At 46.1% G+C, this 23,896-nt stretch overlaps 1 protein-coding gene across 5 annotated transcripts in view; it reads right to left on the minus strand.

The window, feature by feature from the left end:
- Positions 1-23,896, minus strand: part of CRB2 (crumbs cell polarity complex component 2) — a 56,426-nt gene that overhangs the window by 13,102 nt on the left and 19,428 nt on the right. For 2 of the 5 annotated variants that reach the window (XR_015774390.1, XM_014257979.2), the window contains exons 1-6: positions 20,597-20,851; positions 10,775-11,473; positions 8,903-9,098; positions 8,347-8,486; positions 7,720-7,902; positions 6,714-6,827 (exon numbers count right to left, since the gene is read on the minus strand). Coding sequence is in view for 4 of the 5 variants with exons in the window: in XM_014257979.2 (XP_014113454.2) it covers positions 6,714-6,827; positions 7,720-7,902; positions 8,347-8,486; positions 8,903-9,098; positions 10,775-11,473; positions 20,597-20,669 (1,405 nt within the window). In the remaining variant the exon portion in view is untranslated. Of the gene's footprint in view, positions 1-6,713; positions 6,828-7,719; positions 7,903-8,346; positions 8,487-8,902; positions 9,099-10,774; positions 11,474-20,596; positions 20,854-23,896 lie in introns of those variants that run through there. The other 3 variants (XM_088065947.1, XM_088065946.1, XM_088065944.1) reach the window with 2 other exon arrangements.

Genomic DNA, 23,896 nt, shown 5'->3' on the forward strand with positions numbered 1-23,896 from the left:
ATTTTTGCATTTCTGAGAAGGCTGGGAGGCAGTGAGAGGCCCATTTTCCCATTCCACATTCCCAGCCTGAGCAGGTCTCAGCTCTCTGGCACAGCAGCAGGAGCACCTGTGCTCTGTTCCTGCCCCAGTGCTTCACACCAGGTGGGACACGAATCCCCAGGGTGGGTGCACAGCCCCAGGCTGGTAGCTGATTTAACACCAGGCTTTCCCATGGAATGCAGCTAGTTTGATTTCTTAAATTATTTGTTTGAAATGGGTGAAAAGGGGATTGCACAAGAGTTCTAAAAATCTGGCTAATGACACTTCTTTTCCTGGAAGACTTACTAAGCAGTTATCTGGAGCTACATCACTACAGTTTCCAAAAGTACAGATCATTTCCTGGATATCCATTATTCCAATCTTCTCCACGACATGGACAGTTGTGTCTTTGCAGACCCACTGGGAAGTAGATATTAAGAAGTTGTTCAACATAAATTGGTTTTTCTAAGAGCAGCATAGGCATCCCTTTTCAGGTTTATTAAAAAAAAAAATAAACTGGGGGCATGACTCTGTTCGACAAAAACAAGTAACAAAACCAAGTTATTCTCCTTGTAAACAAGTAGTAGTCTCCTCTGTTCCCTCTAAATTTCATAGCTGAAATGTTTACTTTTATTTGAGCCATCAATAGTAGAAGCAACCAATCTGATTCATTACACCATTAGGAGACTTTCAAAGGTTTAATGAGTTCCTTATCTAGTTAAGGACTAACAATAGCAAAGCGTGGAACTTGTTATCTGAAAATCAGATGAGTGGTATCTAAAAGGCTGCTATCTGGAGTCAAGGATTTCAAACATTCCTTAATTCAGCAGTGTCTTCGGTAACAGTCCCGAGCCACCAGCCCACAGGGGCTGGGTCAGAAACTCAGAAGTGGCTGAGCTTTCACAGCCTCCAGCATATTCAAATATTCAAATACAAATCCTTCCCAACGTTGGGAGTGTTACTGCTGTGGTGGGAACAGCTCTGGTTTGTAGATGAGAGTGTGATTAAATCCACACAGCTCGCCACTGCCTGAATGGATGGAACGATTTACTGGCTGCTATTAATAAGCAAAGATTATATATACAGTGTAAGAATCATATACTTCAACAGATAAAATGTTAAAAGAATAAGCACAAATAAAGTGAAATATTCTAATTTAGCTATCAGATATCAAAAACCTTGAAGGACAAGGTCTGTTCCTTGAAACACGGGAGTTCAGCAGGGCTGCCCGGCCAGCACCACCCTGCCCTCTCCGTGAGGCAGCTGAATTCTTAACGACCTTTCCCTGCTGCATCCTAATTAGGGTTTGTATTATGATTATCAAAAGGAAAAAGGAGGGGAGGGAGAGGGGGTAGGCAGAGAATTAGCCGCAACAAACGGACCCCGACACAATTATATTTGCACAATTACTGCCATTTCCATGGCAACCCCTGCTCTGCCGCTCTCCCACCGCGCTGCTGCTCGGGGAGAGGGAGCTGGGGAAGGCACTGACCACCGAAGGGTTTGTCCTGAGTTACAACCACAACGCCTATTTCTCACTAAGGCAGCTTTCAATCAATAAAGGAAAAATGAAAACTGCAAAAACATCAGTAAAAAGCAAAACTAACGTTTTCCAGAAGTAGCCGGGATGCTCCTGTGTGTCTCCAGAGCTCACCTGGGCACGGAGCCTCGGAACACCCGGCTCTGCCACTGCACCACAGGGCAGAGCACAGCGGCTGTGCAGCTCTCAGCCAGATCCGTGCAGCAAGGAAATTCCTCGCCTTAAAGTTTCCAAAACAAAACTTTAGGTCTCTTCAAAATAAAAACATTCTTCCTTTCTAATCAATTCTGGTTCCTCCTCATGCCTCCAGCCACCACTCATCACACACCCAGCCCCCTGCCCTGGGCAGGCACACACACAGGCAGGACACGTTGCAAGCACTGTACACATCTCATTACCTGCTAGCAGAAAAATTCCCCTCAGGATCACGCCAATCAGCACAGATTTCATGGCCGACTCCTTGTGGACATTGGTGACAGTAAAGGGAAAAAAAAAATGGGGGTGAAGGGGGGGAGGGATGACAAAAAGGCTGGGCTGACAGGGCAGTGCGTGCAGGTGCTCACTGGTGCCAGTCACACGAGAAGGGATTGGAGCGAAAGAGCCGGGGGAGCAGAGCCCTGCCCTGCGCCAGGTCTAATCCAGCCTGGCTCTGACCCTCCCAGCTGGCCCCTGTCCGTGCTGACACCAGGAATGTGTGCTCCCAGCATATTCCTGCTCCGTGCCTCCCGTGGGGCCCGGCGGTGCCCACAGCCTCGCTCAGCAGGGCAAAGCCAAGAGACAATCTCCTGCCCTTGCTGAGTTCCAGGTGAATCTGCCAAATTCCGTGATAAGGCCAAAATGTCTTTTTATAGGCTAAGACAAAAAGCTGCGTTTCCACCATTGTGCAATATCTAAACCATAGGAACAAGGGGAGTTCCAAATGCAGGGTGAACCTGGGCCCTGCTCCACATTCATTACTGAGGGAATCAGGGTCCATCAGGCAGTTTTCCTCCTCCCTGTGCCCTGTTCCAGGGATCTGTGAGCACAGACACTTCCACTCTGCTGTATTCACTAAGGAAAATCTCAGGTTTTAATGACTGTGATCTGTTTCTCTGAAGTCAAACTGGATGGAAGGAAATTCCCTGCATTATGCTGAATGTACAGGCTCACACGTGGCAGCACACAATCTAAACTCTCTTTCCTCATTAGCCACCTCATTTAATTAGCTGTTGCAGTCTCCTTTTTCTTCTATGGTTCTGGGGTTTGTTTTTGTTTTGTTTTTTAATATAGTTACTTTCATATCATAAAATTTCTGGAGGCAGAGTTGTATTTTTGTGTTGTAAGAACCCAGAGAAGTTTCTTATTCTGTGAAGAAATGTTATCTGGGAGCTTTTCCCCAAACCTGGGAGTCTCTGTTTGTACCAATGTCAGGTCCAAGCAAACAAAACCTCCCACATGTCAGTGTCTGGAATCTCCATTAGCAGTATCACTAAGATATTAAAAAAAGCATTCCAACAACTCCTCTAGCTATTTCACTTTTGTAATTTTACTCAATCCAAACATGTCAGTCACTTTTACAGATACTTGAAGTGGGAGGGATATGGTGTTTGCTTGGAGTCAAAACTTCTCAGATGACCACAGACCTATCCCAGCACAGATTTGGAACATTATCTCTGTTAGCTACTCTGACCCTTCTGTTATTGTTCAGGAGAAAACAAACAGGCAGTTGTGCACATTCAGCTACTACTGCAACAATAAAGTGTAACAACTTTTAAGACTGCAGAACATTCAATGTCTTCAAAAAGATGTCTATTTTGGTTTATGCACCCACATATTTATCTCCACATACACACACAGAGTCTAGCTGGACACTACTGCCTGGAAATCCATCACACCCCAATGCACCCAGCACAGATTCTGCTCTCACCTGGCACCAGGCACAAGCAGGCTCTGGACTGCAGCACTCGCAGCCTTCTGATCAGATGACAGGGAAGTCAAAAGGTCTGATTAACATGGAGCTGTGAGCAGCAGGGAGAAGAAACGTGGAGCGGAAGGGAAGGGAAGGGGGGGAGCGTCACCAAGCTCTGCCTAGCTCCCTTCAGCTATATTTACCAAAAGGGATTTGGTTGAAGGTGGAACAGGCCTCTAATCTCTTTACTATCTTAACCTTTTAGCTGCCCTTGCTCTAGAGGCTCCATCTCTAAAACAAATCTGACTTAAGAAATACCTGCACAAAAAAATTAAATCTAGCCAAAGGTGGTTAGAAGGAAGAAGCATCTCCCATTTATTTCCTGACCCATGACCCAGGAATTCAAGCCCATTTGATCTGGGCTGGCACCCTCACAGTGTCACCATTTATAGCTGCTGCACAGAAGGTTTCTACTTCTTTAAGGAGACAAAGACGTTAGGGCTGAACAAAGTGAGATGGTCAATAAACCCTCCAATTATACTGGGACACATTCACACCACACCACCTTCTGATTTCTCATGAAAGCAGGAGTGTTCCTGAGCCATGTGCAGAAAAGCTCAGAATGTTCCCATGATCACAAGGTGTGGTGCCCCGGGCTGGGTGTCTGCATGGCAGGGCCGTGTGGGGCTGCCCAGTGCCTGCTGCAGGACACAGCCTCTCCTGCCTGAGCACAACTTCAGCTGAGTGGGAGCACTCAGGCCATTTCAAAGTTTTTAAAGAATGAATGATCCAAACTTCGGTTGATAACATTTTTGCAGGTTAAAAATCAGTGGCCATGTCAAATGGAGGTACCTGTCTTTTTCTTGTCCTGGCCTAGCCTATTGCCTAATAAATACCTCATGGACTGAAAGCAGTTCTGAAAAAATAAATAAATGAAGAATTCATTTTGTTGGATTTCTTTGCCCCCCTAAAAATATGCTTTTCCTAATATGCTTTGTCTCTTGACCAGAGCTGACATAATTTCCAAGAGCATGCAAGATTCCCCCTCCTTTGCACTTCATTTAGTACCCATGCAATCTTTTGATTCATAGTTCACGTATCCTCTCAGGTACCTATATGCTCTGCTAAAGCACAAACCACGTGCTGAACAGACTCTTCAGGACCTGTTACATTGTTCTCTCAGGAATGAGACACCACTTTTGCAACAGCTACATTTCAGAGAGAAGGTTCATCTGCCCGCACTACACTGAGACAGCACTGAGGCAGTTAGTTTGCAAAGAAAGAATTTCTCCTGACTTGCATTGTTATCCCAACACTCCCCAAATTCCTCAGACTGAAGAAGCAAACACACAGAAGGAACCCCTGCCGCCCCAAGAAAGCATTCTTCATCAGAGTAGCAAGTTCACTTTAATCAGCAGAGGCAGCTTAAACCCAAGTTCATGGCAGATCTAAGCTGCCACAGAAATGTGTTTTGAAGAGAAACATTATGGGAAGCTTCACAAAGTTGTTCTGTGATCCTAATATGAAGTAATAAGCTGTTTACCCAGCATGACTGTACTGGGATTAATTGACAAAGGAGGGGAGATTAATTGCTATTATTTCCCTGTCAGCTTCACTCCTCCACACACACTCACTGATCTCACAGACTGCTCCCAGCCTTTTGCTGTGTTAATGTGTCAGAACTACCTCAGCTGAGACAAAGTTCTTTACCAAAAGCAATATCCAGAAGAGCAACCTGCTTCTAATCCTCTTCAAGTGCTAATGAACCCAAATTTGATGCAACAGAATGAACTCTAGCACTCCTTTGCCCATCAGCCCGTGTTTCTGTCAGCTTTTCTGCCCATGAGCACGCTAAGAACTGGAAAGGATTAAACAGATCTGCAGCTTGGCAAAGCACAATGAAATTCTGAGCTCTGTGAGGGTGCTGGGGAACTGCAGGAGGAAAAGAGAGCAGGGCACAGATGTGAGTGGGAATTCTGACAAGAAGGATAAACTTTAAACCATCTCTTTGGACAAGATCTCAGCTCAGAGTACAACATTGTAACTGCCCGAGAAAGCAGCGATAACAAGCTTAGAAAAAAACTGATTTTCAAAGGCGTCATCTACAAAAGCAAATTTTTCTTGATCTGGCCTAAATTAGCAAATGAGATAGGCCAGAAAATCCCACAAATAATTCAGCCCAGTTACAGAAGGTGTTAACTAGAAGCTGATTTTACATTCCGGGAATGAAAGTGATAGATCTTCCCAGGAAAGAGCTGGGCAGAATTAAATCAACGAGCTCAACCACTACAAGCACAGAAGGAAAACAGAAAATTTTCCCATGCCATAAGCCCTGGGAGAGTCTCTGGAATGTTGTTACCTGCTGTTGCAAGTTAAAGGACAGGGTTTTCTTCTGGCTTCAAGTGTTTCTTTTTCCCACGAGATGGCAGCCTGGTAACACTGTGGAAAAGTTACCCTCATCTCAAATCCAGAAATCCAGGATTGTGCTGGGATCACCTTTCTTATAAACTACTCTGGTGTTAAATTGCCCAACACACGTGGATTTTAAAGACAAAGAAGACTGAGAATTAATATTTTAAAGAAAGATGAGGTATAGTACCAGTTAGCAGAGGACTTTCTCAACAGGGCTGACGTTTACCATCTCCCAGATTCTCAACCAGCAAACTGAACCCTTAGGGTCAGGCAGGGCATTTGGGGAAGAATCCAGACTCCTCATTCCCTTGTAAACAGAGAAGGCTTCCTTTGCTCACATCACAAAGACCTTTTGACCTCCTAACATAGCAGATCACTGCTTTCGGCCAAAAATGGCTGGCTCTTATCATCCCAGGGTGTTAGTGAATGGAGATGTTTCACAGATGCTTATGTGCTGGTGAGCCAATCTGTTACAGCCAGTACAATTTGTGACAGCTAGAATGTTAAACATCCCTTCTTTTATTGAAAGGCTGGTTTTCTATATACTTTCTACATGTATAGAAACCCCCACAGCTCTCCCAGGTAACTTTCACTCCAGCTTAAAGACGTCCTGGATACTCTGATCTTAGACTCTATGCAGTTGATCTTATGTCTCCAAATCTAGCTCATGGCCTATATCTTGCCCACACTCACACAGCTTTCCTGTGGCATTTGAGCCCTGAACTGCAGACATCCTTGCTGCACACTCTCAATCCAGCCCTCTCATCCTGGAATCCTGCAGCCAGGCAGCAGTGCAGTAGCTCAGCATTAGCCAGCCAGAAGGATCTGATTGCAGCCAGCCCTTCCCCAGGTTACCTGAATAACCAGGTAGGCACTGACAGAGGAAGCCATTCACCAGGTCCTGGCAGAGCCCCCCGTTCTGGCAGGGCTGGGACTCGCACTCGTCGATGTTGGTAAAGCAGGTCTCCCCTGGGAAGTGAAAATACAAACACACATCTGAAGTGCCCTTGTGCAGCAGTGAAACAAAAATGACATCTGCAGTCATAAGTTTTGCACTTCTTTTCTTTCACCTAGAAATATAAAAGAATTCCTTGAAGTCTAGCATATCTCTGCAGGCACTGGCACACAAACACCAGCACGGAACAATGGGGGCAAATGAAGTATGAAATAATTTTCCAGATTTTCCAAATACTGGCAAGATTAGAACTTCTGAACCATTCCTATCTGTGCAATAGTGGACCAAACACTCACATTTATCTCATAAAATAATGAAGTATTCTTGTTTAAGACTTCCCACTAGGGAATTTCCCTAGCTGTTAAATCCAGCATTTTACACTTTCTCCAATCCATGGAAAGGGTGATATTTCAGTGAGACATCCACAGAGCTTCTAGTTTCAAGAGCTCCATACCAAGAATGTCCTCTTGTCCCACTCTGATTACACAGCTGCTGCCATGGGAGTAGTCTCACCAAGAAAACACCTAGAATAGTAATCTGTGACTCCAGGGAATTAGCTTTCTCTGATGAGGAATTTCAGAGATCTCCCTAGGGATGAATCCTGCCATATGCACGGAAGACTGACAAAGGGGAAACACCCTGGCACCTGCATAGCCAGAGGGCACTCATGGCAGCATGGGGAAGTGCACAGGCTGTTGCCTCAGCCTGGAGGTTTGGACAGGGAATGACATTCAGCTGTCTGCAATGGCAGCAGAAGCACATTCCTGATACATCAGGCTGCCAGCCCCTCTGAAGTACCAGTCCTTAAGGGATTTATGTTGCAGAGATAACATTGCTCCATTCCCATCTCCTCAAACAGCAGCACCACCCAGTACAGACAGGATGAAGATTTGCAGTGCAGCTCACCTGTAAAGCCTGGCTGGCAGTGGCACAGGAACCCAGCTGCTTGGCTGTAGCTGAAGGTGCTGGGGAAGTGGGGCTGTGTCCCGTAATGGGCGAGGTTGGAGCGCTCCAGGCACAGGCCACCGTTGTGACAGGGCTCTGTCACACACTCATCCACGTCCTCCTCGCAGTCCTGCCCGGTGTAACCTGCCACGAGACACTGCTGTCAGCATCGCGCACAACTTCAGCTCCCAAATGCTGTGCCTGACTCAGAGGAGGGAATGAGAACCCCAGACCTGCACTCATCTAGCAGGGAGCCCCTAGGCCCTCTACTTTCTCCACTATGTCAAATACAGCAGCTAAAATCATCAATATGCAGGAAAGCATCACCTCATGATAGAGGAACTGATGATGGAAAATGGCAGAAAACAGAAAGAGAATTTTATAGTTGACAATCAGGGTGATTTTTGCAGGTCTGTTGGATTTTGGGATGACCTGTAAAGGGCAGCAGTGTAGCCTCACTGTTCCAGACAATGAAATCTCACATGAGGCCATGCAGTATGATCATTAATTCTCTACTTCTTCAACACAGCCCATGCTGTCCAGGGCCATGTGCCCACACACCACAAGAGCAGAGAACCCCCAGCCCACCTGGCCAGCAGGCACAGCTGTAGCCCTTGATTCCCTCCAGGCACGTGGCATTGTTGTGGCAGGGGTCAGAGGCACACTCCAGGATGTCCAGCTCGCAGTGGGCCCCCTCGAAGCCGGTGTCACTGCAGTCACAACGGTAGCTGTGGGGCACCAAACACAGCAAGGCATCAGCTCTGCCTGGACAGCAAAGCCCCGGGTAAGGAACAGGCAAAAGAGCTCAGCTGTCAGTGCTCACACCCACTTGTGTTCACACCTTACCTGTGGAAAGGTAAATTCAGACACACAGGTATTTTCTCAGCAGTTGCCTGTGCTGTTCATGCTCTGCAAACCGCTTCTCTGTGTTTGTTCCTCCCTTCCTTTAAGCAACCCTGGAGTTCTGCTGCTGGGAGGGGGCTTCTCCCTTTTATTGCCACAAATCACTGTTACTGCCACTCAATGTACAAAACACTAAATTCAATTCCCCCCACAGCTTTCGACTCTTATTTTCACAGGCCGTGCTGAGTAGACCTTTAGATCAGTCCTGGTGTCTCATTGCCCTCCAGCACTGGTTTCTCACCTGTTAATGAGGTCATGACATGTCCCGTTGCTCTGGCATGGCTGGCTCTCACATTCATTGATGTCCACCTCACACTGGGCTCCTTGATAACCTGGTGCACAGGTGCAGGTGTAGAACCCAACATGATCATTGCACAAGGCCCCATTCTGGCAAGGGTCTGAAGCACATTCATCTATTTCAGTATCACAGTTCACACCTTTGTTAAAAAAACAGAAAAATATCAGCGTTACAAATCCATAGAAGTGTATATGTGCTGCCTGGAATTCTGAGATGAAATCACAAGAGTCATCTTGTTTTTGTCATCAGTTATCACCCCCAGCTGGCCACCAGAGTGATCTCTACCTGCTTCTCTAAAAATAAATTCCATTTATCTCAATTGTTTGTAACTTGCTTTGTGATACCCAGGAAAAAAGCACTAAAGTAGTGCAAAACACTGGCTACAGTGATACCTGACGTTAGGACATGATTTTATTGGGAAATACTATTAAAAATACAATGTTAGCTCCACCAGTGGTCACAGCAAGTAACACGTGTTTGGTACTAAGTCCCAACCTCCCTGACAGAACAAGACCTCATGAAAGACATCTATGCAATTATCTTATCTATATTCCACCTCTTTGAGCTGCCTGTGGCCTGGCATCACCTCCAAACCTTACTCATTAGTGGCACCTACCAATCCATCTGATCTGCCCTCTTTGGCAAAGGCTCCCCACAGAGTGGGCATGGCCATCCTAATCCTGGTGGAATGTGGGGCCCCTAATCTGGCTCAAACCCCTCAATACCCACACAAAACTTCCTTCACCCTAATTCCAGCTGTAAGCACCAGGAAACAACCTGGCCTTGCCAGCCAATGGTGCTCAAACCTCTGGATGAAGAACCAAATCCCAAGGCTAAACCTCATGTTTGTTATCAGAATAACCTGAAACACAACAAACTCCTCCAGCTGCCAGGGTCACTTTATCGCTCCTTTGGCAGGGAAACCCACAATCCCAAATTGAGGATTCAGCATAAAGATAAAAAAAGAAACTGATTTGCAAAGACAGAATTATGCTTGATACTCAAAATCACCAGTAACCTTAGGGCCTACATAGAAATTCTGTCTTGTTTCTCCTTCATGTCTCTTCACTTTTATCTGAGTGAGTCAGCATCAGGGACTACATTCCTGATGTTGTAACTTCTCCTCATTCCACTGGTAATCAGCAGCATTCCTTCACAGCAACCCAACTCCTTAAACACTTCAGTCTGTGAACAGGAGGAAGGCTGAGAAAGTTCATGTGCAAAGTGGTACCAGGCAGACATGGACACATTCCACTCCATTCCACTCCGATAAGCAGGGCTGGGGGAAGGAGAGCCCCCCACTGCCTCCCTCACAGATAAGTTACAGGTGTGGATTCCTCTCTGAGTCACCATTTGCACAGAAGCACAAAAGAGAAACACTCAAATCATATGCCAAATAAACATTCGCCACGCATGAAAGAATTGGAAATCTCTAACTAAAAGACACTTTTTTCCAAAAGACAAGTACTTCCTTGGAAAAATCCTGCTGGACAGGAGAAAGAACTACAGGCCAGTCGGCAGAGCTGTTATACCTGGAAACACTAAGCATCCATTTCCTGATGATAAATATCTTTTTATGTTATCTCCCTTAATTTCATGCCAAGAACTAATGACAGCTACCTTGTGCCTAGTACTCCATTCTCAGCCACTCCTGGCTCCGTGTCTCTCAGCACCTACACCACGCACGGAATTCAAGTCCTCAAGCAGTGCCTAGAAGCTGCTGTAAGCAGCCCCACAGCGTTCCTCACAGCCACGGCCCCAGCCTGTGGGCACACAGAGCCTGGGAGAGGCCGTGGGGCGGCAGAGCGGCCGTACCTGCGTAGCCGGGCGCGCAGCGGCACTCGTAGCGGTCCATGTGGTTGAGGCAGGTGCCGTGGTTGCGGCAGGGCCGCGACGCGCACTCGTCGATGTCGATCTCGCAGTTGGAGCCCTGGAAGCCGGGCACACAGAAGCAGCTGTACTCGCCCGCCCTGTCCCTGCAGATGGCCCCGTTCCTGCACGGCCCCGACGCGCACTCGTCGATGTCGTCCCCGCACGTGGCCCCGCTGAAGCCGGGCCGGCAGAGGCAGCGGAACCCGCCCGGAGCCTCCACACAAGTGCCGTTGTTCAGGCAGGGCTGGCTGGAGCACACGGAGCTTTCTGCCTGGCAGCCTTCTCCACCAGGGCCCAGCTGGCATCTACAGGTGTATCCAGCCGGGCTATCTACACATTCAAACCGAGGGTCTGTGCAAGGGCTGCTCTCACACTCATCAACGCTGGCACAGCCAGCCCCTGCAGAGCCAGCTGGACACATGCATTCATATTCCAGCAGTCCTGGAGTCCTTGTGCAGGTCATGTGGGCAGGACAGGAATGTTCAATGCAAGCATCGTAGAGGAGTTCACAATTTATGCCCATGTAGGCTACAGGCTCCACAGGGCAGGTGCACTGGTAACCCGCTTCCAAATCCTTACAGCGCCCCCCATTCTCACATGGGGATGAGGAACAGCCACTGGCATTTTCAGAGTATGAGGTTCCTGATGAGAAAAGAGACTTTTTGTTAGTCAGCATTTGTAGCTCTAAAGAAAAAAGTTCTGCCAATTCCCACATACAGCTTGGAGATTGCCCACTTAAATTCCACACTCCAAAGGGCTGTGCTAGCCATGAGATGAGGATGATACTGGAGAATCAAACATTTACAATAAAGAAGACAACAGCCCTTCATTTGCTGGCAATCAGGAATCTCTTGCCAATTTGGGTAACCAGGTAGCTGATTTTTTTAGGAGACACTCGCAAAACAACTATTTTACTTGTGCTTATTCATCCATGAGTCACTTTGAGAGCAGTGACACATATCACCTTAAATCCATTCACGAGATTAACTTAGTGTAAAATTCCATGACCCCTTTCACTGGCAGGGCACAGCATTTGTGCCTGGAAATCCAGAGAGGCAGAATGAGTTCAGGTATTGGCTGCAGCTCTGCGTGTCCCAGCTGCTCCTTCTGGGAATACAATTTTTTCTCAGCTAATCCAGGAGTGATTTGAAGATGCTCCCATAAATAACCCGAGGCAAACTCCAAATGGGCACATTTCACAGAGTCTCTGATTACATCAGGCAGCTCAGGTTGATAACCACCCTCTCCTGTTAGACATGCAAATTTACACAGCAGGACATTTTCAGCAAGGAGGAGCAGAGAGTGCTGAGATCACTGTGCTGATGGCATTTTGGATCAGTACCTGCTGAGCCAAAACACCAGTCTAACAACCAGATACCAGGAACTAATGTTGAGACCAGATTCCCCTAAATCTGGGAGCATTCAGATGTGATCAGTTAATTCACACTGAGCCACAATGCCTTGCTGTCCCCACAAAGGCAGTGTTTAAAAGCCTCTTGCCCCATTAGCAGCTCCACCATCCGGAAATGAGATGGGACGTGCCCACTGAACTGCAAATTTCCTTCATATAAATGAGATTATGTAGGATACACAATATTAAAGAAGAAGAAGAAGAAGAAAAAAGTGTTCAAAGTAGGTATTTCAAAATGGAGCAGAATGGAATAATAGGAGGAATCCTCATTTCTTTTCCAGAAGAAATTTTAAATTTACTTTGTGAAACAATCAGCAGATTGGCCAGAGGGCAGGACAGCCCAGGGGACAGGAGATAACAGCCTTTATGTTAGAATTAGGATATATGTCCAGCATTCAATGCCACAATTAAGCACTTTCCAAAAGACATAAACCAACCAAGAATAGAATAAAGGGACAAAGGCAGGGGAAACAGAGAATTTAGCCTTCCACAAAAGCAGCAGTCATTAGCACCTCATCCCATTGTGGCCTTCTGAGATCAGAACTTTTCATTCTGCTCAATTCCAAGATAAATAAGAGAGAAGCTGTGTGGTAGAGATATCCCAGCCTGATTCCTGCATAAGTGTTATGAAACATCCAAACTTGGAAGTAACTCTGCAAACAACTATATAGCAGATGTTTGGAAAATGCCTATGAAAAATGGTCTCAAAGCAGAGATAAAGCTCATGAAGGAGCAAATGGTATCTGAGAAATTGCTACTGGTGAGACAATCCAGACTTCCCTGGTGTTGGAAGTCAAACCATCACTCGAAGCCTTTGGGCAAGCAGCTCTTCACCCTTCCTGCTGCCCTCTCTATGTAGCCATGGCCCAGGTCACGACGGGCCTCAGTCTCTGTAAACCCCACAAAGCTGCAGGTGGAGAGAGGGCAAGATCCCAAATCCCTGTAGCTCCCTCAGCCCTCCCTGCTCCATGAGGAATGTTGCTTTACCCTGCCATGCTCCAAGCTAAGGACTTGCCGGGATCACACACCTCAGCATCGCTCCCCATCTGATCTCCACATCCTCTCACTGGTACCAGCACCATCCTGGCCCAGTTTGGTCACGTTTGCCTTGCTCTGGTGCACCTTACCCACCCCGGTAGTTGATCTGTGTCAGTGGTGCTTCATCAACTCTGCCCCATCAGCTCCTCAGTCTCTTTGTACCTGAGGCTGGAGGCACAGACTTCAGGGCCTGAAAGGGATTTATAGGAGACTTTGGTTTACAAAAGCCTGCCCCTGCCCTGACCTCCCCCAACCCAAATTCCTCCCACCAAAGACTGTAGTGTTTCTAAGTCTTTTAAGAGGCCGTGCTGCTGGGGGAGGGAGGGTGCTCAGGGATTTAAGCAGCCCTTTCTCTTCCCAGCAGCATCTCCATGGCCTACCCCTCCCTTCCCCTCTCATGTGATGCTGGGGAGAGCTGCTGAGCCCTGCACTGTCCAGCAATCCCATTATTCTGCCATCAACCCTTTTATTCTCAGATTCCCAGTCAGGCAGAAAACAAGGATGACGGAATCTGCCTGGAATCTCTGTGGCAATTAGAGTGGAAGCCCAGGAAACTATTCGCAAAAGAGCTTTACTAGGCAGGAGATATGAGCCTTTGTAGGCTTAATGAGTAACCGGCCCCAGCCTGCACTTTCCAGGGGCCAGGAGCACCCTTTGGGACACAAAAGGAGCCGGAGTCCACTGCGTGTTGGGAAGGAGCTGCAGCACACTCCATCTGCAAAGAAATTCCCATTTCCACAGAATCCCCAGGCACTGCTGGCATAGCCAGGCTGAGGCACTGCCAAGGCTCATGTTTGGCTTTCTGCTTCCATGAGAAGAACACAGGCAAAATGCTTTTTGCAAATAAAGTTAAACATCAAAGCCCTTTGGTATTCCCCGCCTTTCCCAAAGCTGTGTCACAACAGACACACCTTGTTGTACCTCCTCTGGTTTGGTCCATCCTACAGCTCAACTGCAGACAACACAAAGCTTCACTAACAAGCACAAAGGCCTTCTTGGCTACCAAAAACAGCAGTGAAGGAACAGAGAGAACTCTGATCTGCTCAAAACTCACTGTGACCATGAACAATAGCACTGTCAATATATGTAGTTCAGCAGGAGCGTTTTGGAGGAAAACATTCCTTTTCTGGAACAGATATCCTGAAGTAACACAGCACTGCTCACAGGGCATGCATGGAGCGGGCTGAGGACACTGCGGTGTAAATCACAAGAAATGAAACTTATCTAAATAACTGCAAATTATTCTGTGAACTGCAGCTGGCAGAAAATCCCCCCTGTGTTTGACTGACTCAGTGGAGGCTTCAGGCACACTAACAGCCGGAACAACCCCAAATTGTACCACACACTCCCCTGTATCCAGCACACTGTACTAATATGGAATATTTCCCGAGGACAAAACATGCCCCTGTGTGAATGTATTCCAACCCTAATACTCCTTCCATGGCAGTGCTGAACATCTGGCTTGACAAAGAGCACATCTGATGTTTTTAGTGCATTTTTTGTTCTTTTCAACCATCAGTCCTAGGGCATACACTTACTGTTCTCAGTTTTGGAATAGATTAATATATGAATGTGAATAGCACATGAATATGCACTAATAAGAAAAATGAGTAAATTAGCTTTTCCTGCTTCACAATATAAGAACCATGAAAACGTGGTTCAGACTACGCTGTTTCATGAACACAGTGAAAATCAGATCAAGCAAATCACTGAATGACAAGAGTTATAGTTTTTCACCAAACTAGTTGTTGCTGGATTAACAATGACATTCAGAAGTTTTTCTTTAAATTTCACAAGAAAAATACAAATTAGTGATATTTGTAAGGGAAAAAAAACCCTTAGAAGTGTATTACATCCTGCAAGCCTATGCTGAACTGAAACTGGAGGAGAGCTCCTTTGAAGAACAGTTCCAGGCATTTAGGGGTGGATTAGGAGGAACTTCAAAGGCTACCAGAGTCCCATATAAAGCATTAATTGAGCTCTGTCAGGACAGGGCTGGTTTTACACTTTAAAGGTAGCTGACAAAGATTTTCCCCAAACAATGAGGTTTGTGACCTTTTGTAACACTTTAAGGCAAACAAGCTGCATTACCAGGCTCTGTTTTAATAATTGACTTTGATAATCTTACACTTTATACATGAACTATGTGATCTTGTCAAAGTTCCAACAGCAAGTTTTGTGACCACAAAAAATCAGAAATTAATGAGAAGTTAGGCAATTACTTCTGTGATTGGAGACGCTGCTTTAGCATCACTCACAGACTTCTATTTTGGGGGTTTGCTTTTCACAAGTTTGTTTTCTCAAAGACTTGGGTAACTATGATAGAGGATGGATGTTGTCAATCTGTCAGTTTCCTGAACTTGTGGAAGCTGCTCAGTGCTGCACTGATAACTACCTTAAAGGTGTCTAAATGATCACTTAAAATTCCAGCAGGGAATGGCAGCATTGGGGTTCTCAGCTGACAGTTTCATTTGTACTGAAGGACAGAAAAAGAACCCAAGCAGAGGCAGTGGTACCTGCTGGTACCTACTGCAAATCCCCATCCCTGAATACCTGTTCATGCACATGCCCTGCACTGGGTGAAAACCAAAAATGTACCATCACCTGTGCACAACTTGTGCAAAATGGTCATAACCACAGACACAGCTCCCAGAAGAGTCAGGCAGCCAGGATGTTATTTCCTGGCCTAGCAAAAGGTGAGTATGAGCTTGGACAAGCCAGATCCACCTCAAGTAGAAAGAAGCTTCCTTCAGATGTTTTCCACCTGCCCTACTCACTGCATCAACTGAAGAAAAACCTGATTTACAATCAAGAGGTGAGAACAGCAGGATTCTCAGAGCACCAGAGGTCCCAGCTGCACCACAACAATATTGGAGCTTGAGGGACATCCAATTTCCAAAATCAGGACTGGGCAAACCCCAGCCTGGGGCAATTCTCACCAGTCAGGCTGTGCTCCTGCTGCTCATCCCACCACACCTCCCACTGGAGAATGATCCTGAGGCCAAGGGTAGAAAGGGAACCCATCCACCAGCAGGGATTCAGAGCAACACAACTACTAAATAAACTCTGAATAAAGGAATGGAGAGTTAGGTCTCCATGACAACAGGAAGGCATGTGCTTATATTAGTAAATCCCTGCTGACCTCTGCTGATCTTTCCCTATCCTGGTCAGTGTAAAGGATTAGTGAAAGGGGACACACTTTGGCCTGTTCCCAGGATCCACACAACCAGAAAGGGAAATGGACAGGCTCGAAAAGGAGCTTTCATATTCACCCTCTCTCTTCCTCACCCCTGTTCACTTTGGAAGGACAGATATGAAAGGGAATGGCAGGATAAAACCAAATCCTTCTTCAGGAAGCACCTTCCATATACCTGCTCAAGAAGGGTATAAGGCCTCTTCAGGTGGCTTTACACATCCTAGGGCTTTACAAACCCCATTTCTTTCTTGACACACAGAGATTAAAACTTTCTATCCAGACCTAAGCTAAACATCTGCTCTGAGTAATACCAGCACCAGAAAACACGGCCTGAAACTCTCTGAGGCTGCTGACGAGCTCATGACATGCTAATAATTAGCAGTGATATTTCACCTAGTCCAAAATATTCCAGAACCTGTATTCCCTGTCTTGTTTAACACAGTAGTGGCACTTGTGAGAGCTGCTTTAACAGCAGGCTTTTCTATTTTGCCTCAGAATAGGGGATGTGGGAATGGGAAACTCTCCAAAATACCAATGTTTGATCACAATTATTAAGCCCCTAGGCTGCAGCAGCTTCCCACTGCCCAGCTCTGCTGGGGTAACTTGGTGACTCTGGGGCCCAGAGTCAAGATTCTGAGATATACCTGCTGATGGAAACTAAACATTATTGTTACTGTCTCAGGTTATCAGCTTATCAGATTTGATAATTTATGTGAAGCAGGACATGACACTATGACCAAAAAAACCCCAAATATTGAAAATAAAGATTAGCTAATCCAAAAGCATGTTTGGCAATCAGCAGGCAGGACTTCTAAGACAATACTGAATAAATGGCCTGACAAAATTCCAGGGATCCCAGCAATGCCAAGAGTGTCTTTTGGAAAAGTCAGTTTTAAAAAGAGCCTCACTATTTATTCATGACTTTGATGTGTCTTGAAGAGTTTTGGTAGGTTAAGCACACAAGCCCAGTGTCTCAGCCGAATACCACCTTGGATACCAACTTTAAAGCATCTCCTCACATCCCTGGCACACAGGCCAGATTACAGTTTTACCCAGATATTGTGTGTCAATCACTTCTCAGACTGCTTCTGACATTGTTTCCCTTTGTTACTGGAGACCAACAAATTCCACACGAGTACACAAGGCTTTTGGTGTGACAGAGTTTTGCGTGCCAGATATATGTACACGGTCTACTGGTGTAAAATATTTATACAGAATTTACAAAGGCCTAGACTTAGACTTGCATTCATTCATGCATGAGAAGTGTGGCTCAGGTTCTTCTTGTGAAATATGCAGAATATTTACCCCCTCAAAGAGGGAGGATGGTGATTCCTGGCTCTCTGCCCCCCAGCTTTCCCAGTGAATTGCTAAAAGGTGCCAAAGAGTGGGCACCAATCCATGGGGCCCAGCAGTGCCAACATCATGGCCCAAGGCATTAACAGCATTAGTCAGAAATACCACTTCGGGGAACTGAACTCATTCTTACCACAGAACAAAAAGACAGCTAGATTGTGCTCATTATCTGCTCACTGCTTTACTGCAGATTTGAAGGTGTAACTCCTATTTTCATGCTTCTAGGAATGGGAGGAAGATGGGAGCTATGAATCCCTGGTTTATGACAGCATTGAATATATTGCCACACTAACCCTTTGATCTTCTGCGCTCAGGACACCCCAGTATTTTCCTTTAATAAACACTCCTCCAAACTGACCTTCATGTTTCACATATTCTCTGATCTCTCAGCCATTTCCACAGATCAAACACTGGGACAGGGACTTTCCTGTGTATTCAGTTCACCAGAGTGAGTCACAGGCTTTAATTTCCAATTCTTATTTAAATATACTGACAATGAACAAAACAGCTGGAAAGATTGGTTTTGTTTGTTCCCCATTTTGAAGTAAGCCTTAAAATGTCCCCATGTCCGAGCTAATCTCAAGAGCTGGCATTAGAGCTGATAGCAAAGGAGGTTTGTCTTGCACATGCTCTCCCTCAGCAGGCATCCAAAGCATCTTCCAGGCCAAAGGTATGGGAATTCCTGTGCCTGCTGATGGCTGGAGCTGTGGGAACAGAAGTGAGAAGACACTCCTTGTGCCCTCCAGAATCTCTTTTAAAGACAAAGAATTAGCTGGGAGCTATTCTATTGTGTTCCCATCACACAGGAAGCAGCAGTAAAAGGGGAGTCACGGGCAGAGGCTGCACCGTTGCCCCTCCGGGGTTTCTTTTAAACAACTGGAGATAGTGAGGATCTGCCTGCAGGATGCTCTGATGGGTAAAGATTGCAGCAGGCCAACTGCATTCTCAGAATTTCCACAAAAATTTTGAACAAGTAGCTTCGGCACTCTCTGCTTCAATGATATTTATACTCAGTCAATAAGAAATAAAAGAAGTAGTGACATGGTTTACAAGGGCAAGAAGACATTTCTTTATGGCCATAAAAACCTACAAGTGCTGCCTTAATAGCACCATTCACTCCAGTTAAAATCTGGCAGAATTGCCCTTGCAAAATGGAAGTAAGTGGAAAGACTATGAAAATCAGCACTTCCCTCGAGCTCTGCTGGCTCCAGCAAGAAGAGCCATCCACCTGCACTCAGAAGAACGGCACATTCTCACTAAATCAGTGCTCCAGAGAAGAGCTTTCTCCAGGAGTGAAAAGTCACAAGTGCAGTGGGCAAAGAGCACAAGCCCTCGGAGCCACGGTTGGCAGCCGATCCATCCATGCAGCCCGCCTTGCCTCTGCCCAGCACAAAGCCACTATAACTGCTTCACACTCCAAACCAGTAGCTATGGTTACAAGATACAAAAGACAGTCCTGCTGCTTCCCTGTGGCCAGAGGAATTCCAGGCACTTGGAGCAAACGCACCAGACAAAGAAGCTGGTACAAGGAAGAGAATGGGGAAAAAAAAATAAGGAAAATCACAACATATTTTGATTTTCACATTCACGGTCTGAGGTAGTCAGAGCAACAGAAATCTTAGGAAGCTTCAGAAGGAAAAAAACGAGACTGTTGGGGAGTCAGAGGAAAAGCTGAAAACTTTCTCCAAATCTCAAAAATTACATAAACATCACCTACTAATGCAAGAAAATGCCAAGTGCCATGTTCAACAGACACAGAGAAGAGGCTGTGACTGTATTTTCTCAATGTCCTCCACGTTCTACATCCATTTCTTCACGTCATGGATCATACCTGTACTTGCTCAGTGGAAACCAAACCTGACTTGCACGTACAGGTAACTGGCCTGGCAGTGCCGCGGGCAGGATAAGGAGACCAGTTCAATTCCAATCATACTTTCCAGTAAAAGGCTGGACGTGTTCCTGACATGACCTTATAATCCCTAGATGACTAAAACAGATGTCTAGGCCCAGCAGATCTCTAGGCACCTATTCCAGAAGAAACAGATACCTATTTTTCAGGGAACATAAGATATTGTAAACAAGGGTGTCAATGGAACCGAAAGATATGGTCATGGGAACTTGGAGAATCCCAGTGTACTCAAGTAGATTCTTTGGCTATAAAATAAGTTTTCAATGTGGAAAAAAAACACCAAAGAAAACAACCCCCCCACCAGTGTGACAGACTTTTTTGTTATCTCATTACTTCTTGCATTTTGAGGATGGATCTGCTTTATTTAAAATTTCTAAGTGAAGACACTCCTGTCCTGTGATCTCCCTGCACATTTTGTACCAGACGTACTGGGCACTATGCTCCCCTGGGTACCATCCTCTTGTGCCTAGATGTGTTTCTAGAGCATATAGGATGGAAATAAAGGTCCGTGTTTCTTCTGTGTGGGCACAACCAAAATATTCAGACCTTTCCAATGGAGAAAATGGTTAAGACAATAGCTGAATACTTTATTACATGAATGCTTAATTACTTTTAGTTCTTGTGAATAAATGCATACATATATGTGCAAAGGGAGAAAGATGAAAAGAGACAAGAAATAAATAGAAGGAAAAACATGTCTAGAACAAAATGCCTATTTATCTTCCAGATAAAAGTTTTCAGGCCACAAATCTAACTGCAAGATGCCAATTTGTTCAACATAAGAGCAGGTCACAGATTTGATGCAAAGTTACTGCATAGCAGCCGGGTAAGAATCAGGCACAGAAGACAAAAACTTACCCCAAAACAAGAGGAAAAGTGGCAGCAGGAGAGCAGCATTGTACGGCTTGGAGGTAGTTTTCTTTAATTCCATGACAAGTGTAAGAGTGGCCGTTCTAAACCCCTCCGGGGAGAGACAGGAGCTGGAGCCCAACAAGCCCCTCCTGCGGCCACATCACGGTGCGGGGCGGGCTCTCCCCAGGCCGGCGCTCGGGCAGCGCTCCCCGGGCCGCAGCAGCACCGAGCCCGCGGACAGAGCCCAGCGGCAGAGCCCGAGCCCCGAGCCCAGAGCCCAGAGCCCAGAGCCCAGAGCCCAGAGCCCGCAGCCCTTCGCCGGGAGCGCCGGCAAAGCCTGCCTGGATCGCGCGGAGCGGACTGAGGGCGCTGCAGCGCCCGGGGCTGCCGGGGAACGGGGCCGGCCGGGTCTCTCTGCCGCTCCGTAATGCACAAAACACACCTGGGGGAGCCCCACAGCCGGGACAGCGCTCAGAACTGGCTCGGGACCGAGGCTGTTAGGAGGATGCAGCGTGCTGTATCGGCTCGTATTTACAAACTCCACAGCAAGATCGAACGCGGTTTCCTGAGAGAAGCTGCTTTGTTCAAAGAGAAATAAGACAAAAGCGCCCTGTTAACCCCAAAAAGCAGAGTTAGTCCACAATAGTCTTTACTGCTGTCTCATCATGAGGTGGGTGATCCCACAGGACAGGTGAGCTCACAAAACACACAGGAACCCTCTTCCCAACTGAGGAACAGTTACAGAGATCAACAGAGGTGCAAAACACAGGCACCAAATCACACCACCTTTGGCTACATGGGTTCAGTTTTAGAAGTGGAAAATGTTATCAGTGTGCATTGTTTAATGACAGTAACTGAAAAAAGACAGACCATACTCAGCTGAGACCTACTAAGTCTCTCTAAATCCACATCACAATTGGATTAAACTAACTGTAATGAGAATTAAGTACATTGCCTCACCCTTCACTAACAACTAAAAATAGAACACAGGTAAGATGCCAGACAAATTCCTAGTTTAAACAAGAAATACGCAAGATAGCAAGGAATTGGTGCAGACAAACCTAGGCTACAGATGCAGAAAACAGGAGCAATCTTACAGAGTAATCTGCATTATCCCAGCATCCTTGCAGGGCAGCAGAGGCTGGTGGGATTTGTGCATGGAAATGGGATAGTTACTGCAGGGGTATTACCTTCAGTGCAGAAGCAGAACAGCCACAGCAAGAGCCTTTCCACCACCCAGACTCTACAGTTCAGGAACAAACGGTTCATCTCAATGTCCTGCCTTGGAATGCTCCAAAGATGATATATCATGTGTTATCAACCTTATCTGGACCACCCTGCCCCCTCTTTCATCTCTGCTGTCCTGTCTGTTTTCTCAAGATCAGCCTCAGTATTAGTTTCTTTCCAGTTACCACAACCATCTGGAACTCATTTCTGTCTCCTTAGACTCTGGTTTTGCTGTCAGGGGACGTAACCAAACACTGATGTGTGCAGAATCTTTCTGCTCAGAATATTTCTTCCTCACCTGTGCGAATTATGCTCTCAACAATCCACCTTTTCCAAACCCCAGCAAATACCTATGAATCATTGCACAATTAACATGGCAACAAAGCACCGTTCTGAGCCAGGCACTGCTCTAAGTCGAGTAGTGCAACACTTCACAACACCTGGAAAACAAACCTAATCCATGGTAATTTATGGTTTCTAGGACTACCTGAAGGACCTGGACCTGCTCAGCTTTCATGAAACAGAATGAGAATGACAAACCCCCCCCTCTCCAGAAACTGGAGGTCATCCCACAGAGGCTGAGGTCTTGTGCAGCCCTGCTGTTCCTGCTGTGCTGTGTGGCCTGGCACACCCTGAACCCTGGACAGAGCCATGACTTGTGGCACACTAGCCAGACTGAGGGAAAACAGTAACATTCAACTTCCTTATAATAATCAAAATACCTTAATCCATTTTCTACCTGTGAGGACATTATAATTTAATTTTATCAATGTTCATGGTTGCAATTTTATGAGATTTTGCCAGCATAAACAGCAAACCATTCCTGTGCTGGACCTCATGGCATACAAAAGCCAATGTGGGTATTAACCAGCTTAGTCCAATTAAATGACCCTAATGCAACTCTGTTAAGGCCCTGATTTGTTAGGCTTGACTACATTTCCAAAGGAGCACAATTGGGTGGATTTGTTATCTAAAGCATAAGCTCCAAGTCCTTAGTCATCCTTGCTAAAGCCTTCCCCAAACTGGTCTTGGTTTGTGCTACCTCCGCATCGCTGCCGTCCAACGTCACCATAATCTGCTCTTTAACATAGAATTAAAACTAGAGCCAAAGGACACAGCTGCTTTCCTTGGTGCAACACTCATTATGAGAGATTTAAGGACAGCATAACAGCAAGGCTTCTATTCTCAGCCTGAAGCAGGAACCTTCGCAAGCCGGAAACGCATGCCATGGAAACGGGGCAGCAGTGGGCAAGCTGGATTAGAGGAAAAATGAGAAAGTAGGTCTGGGGTACTCAGCAGAACTTTCCTGTCCACTTATTCTATACTCTTCTGTATATTTGTCACAAAACAATCCCATACATCTTTCTGCAAAAAGTTCAGAGGGACCCATACACCCAAGTACCTCAGTGAAAGTCTGCTTTTAATTCAAAGAACAATGTACACTCGCATGAGTTTCACAATCTTTCCTCACACAGGGCTTAAAATAATCCTAATACTGCAGATTGGATACTGGAGATGTGTGGCAGGCCAGCAAATATCAGTGGTACGAATAAAGCCATTCCCCTCTCCTGTCACGTGCATGCTGTAACTGCCACAGAGGACAGAGCTTCACCTTCCCTCCCCACTGTCCTGGAACCACTGGGCACAGACCTATTTTACTGAATTGAGCAATGGAAGCCAACAGCATCAGTCATGATTTTTGTCCCAGCTTTGTCATCTAAGGGTCATTAGGCACAACATTACACAAAGCAGTTCATACTAACAGTGGCTGCAGGCTTGGGAAGTTGAGTCAGTAAAGAGAAAACTTTCCAGTTCCACTCAAAAACTGCACCAAACCTGACTGCTTCCATACACTCTTCTGCTTTCTGACACCACTTAAAAGTGCCAGGAATATTTTTAAAAACTTCAATTTTTGGAATTTCAAGACTCCAGACACACAGGCCAATTCTGTACACTGAAATGTTTAAATATAATTTGGTGCTGTAATGCTCAAGGGTTCCCCAGAGTCCAATCTCTAACTGGAAATTGGCTCTCTCCTGCTGCCTTGAACAGGCACTGTCCCCACTCTCCTATCAGCCC

This window comes from Pseudopodoces humilis, chromosome 22 (genome assembly GCF_049639895.1).
Source record: "Pseudopodoces humilis isolate 2021_Gansu_Grassland_sample_001 chromosome 22, ASM4963989v1, whole genome shotgun sequence".
Classification (NCBI taxonomy): domain Eukaryota; kingdom Metazoa; phylum Chordata; class Aves; order Passeriformes; family Paridae; genus Pseudopodoces; species Pseudopodoces humilis.